The 210-nt window shown below is 68.6% G+C and overlaps 1 protein-coding gene across 1 annotated transcript in view; it reads right to left on the bottom strand.

Moving 5' to 3' along the window:
• FLVCR2 (feline leukemia virus subgroup C cellular receptor family, member 2) overlaps positions 1-203 on the bottom strand; it is a gene marked incomplete at its 5' end in the record, with an annotated part of 32287 nt that extends 32084 nt beyond the window's left edge. Inside the window, one exon of the mRNA XM_009581106.1 lies at positions 45-203. Within this exon, the coding sequence (XP_009579401.1) occupies positions 45-203 (159 nt within the window). The remainder of the gene's footprint in view (positions 1-44) is intronic.
• Between the last annotated feature and the right edge of the window lie 7 nt (positions 204-210).

The raw sequence follows: 210 nt of genomic DNA, 5'->3' as shown, positions 1-210 counted from the left end.
CCCACCGCATGTGCCCGGCCAGCCGGCGGGCAGCCGCCCATTACCTGGTTCCCAAAGACAGCGATGGAGCAGGCGGTGGAGACCTCGCCGGAGCCGAACCAGACAGAGGCGATGCGCGAGGGCATGCCCAGGATGAAGACCTGGGCCAGGGAGCAGATGACCTGCCCCAGGACGGTGATGGGGAAGAGGTGCGGCTTCAGGCTGCCCAGC

This window comes from Fulmarus glacialis, unplaced genomic scaffold (assembly GCF_000690835.1).
Source record: "Fulmarus glacialis isolate BGI_N327 unplaced genomic scaffold, ASM69083v1 scaffold15817, whole genome shotgun sequence".
NCBI classification, from domain to species: domain Eukaryota; kingdom Metazoa; phylum Chordata; class Aves; order Procellariiformes; family Procellariidae; genus Fulmarus; species Fulmarus glacialis.
The sequence above is the reverse complement of the archived record's forward strand: the minus strand, read 5'-3'. Positions and strand labels throughout refer to the sequence as shown.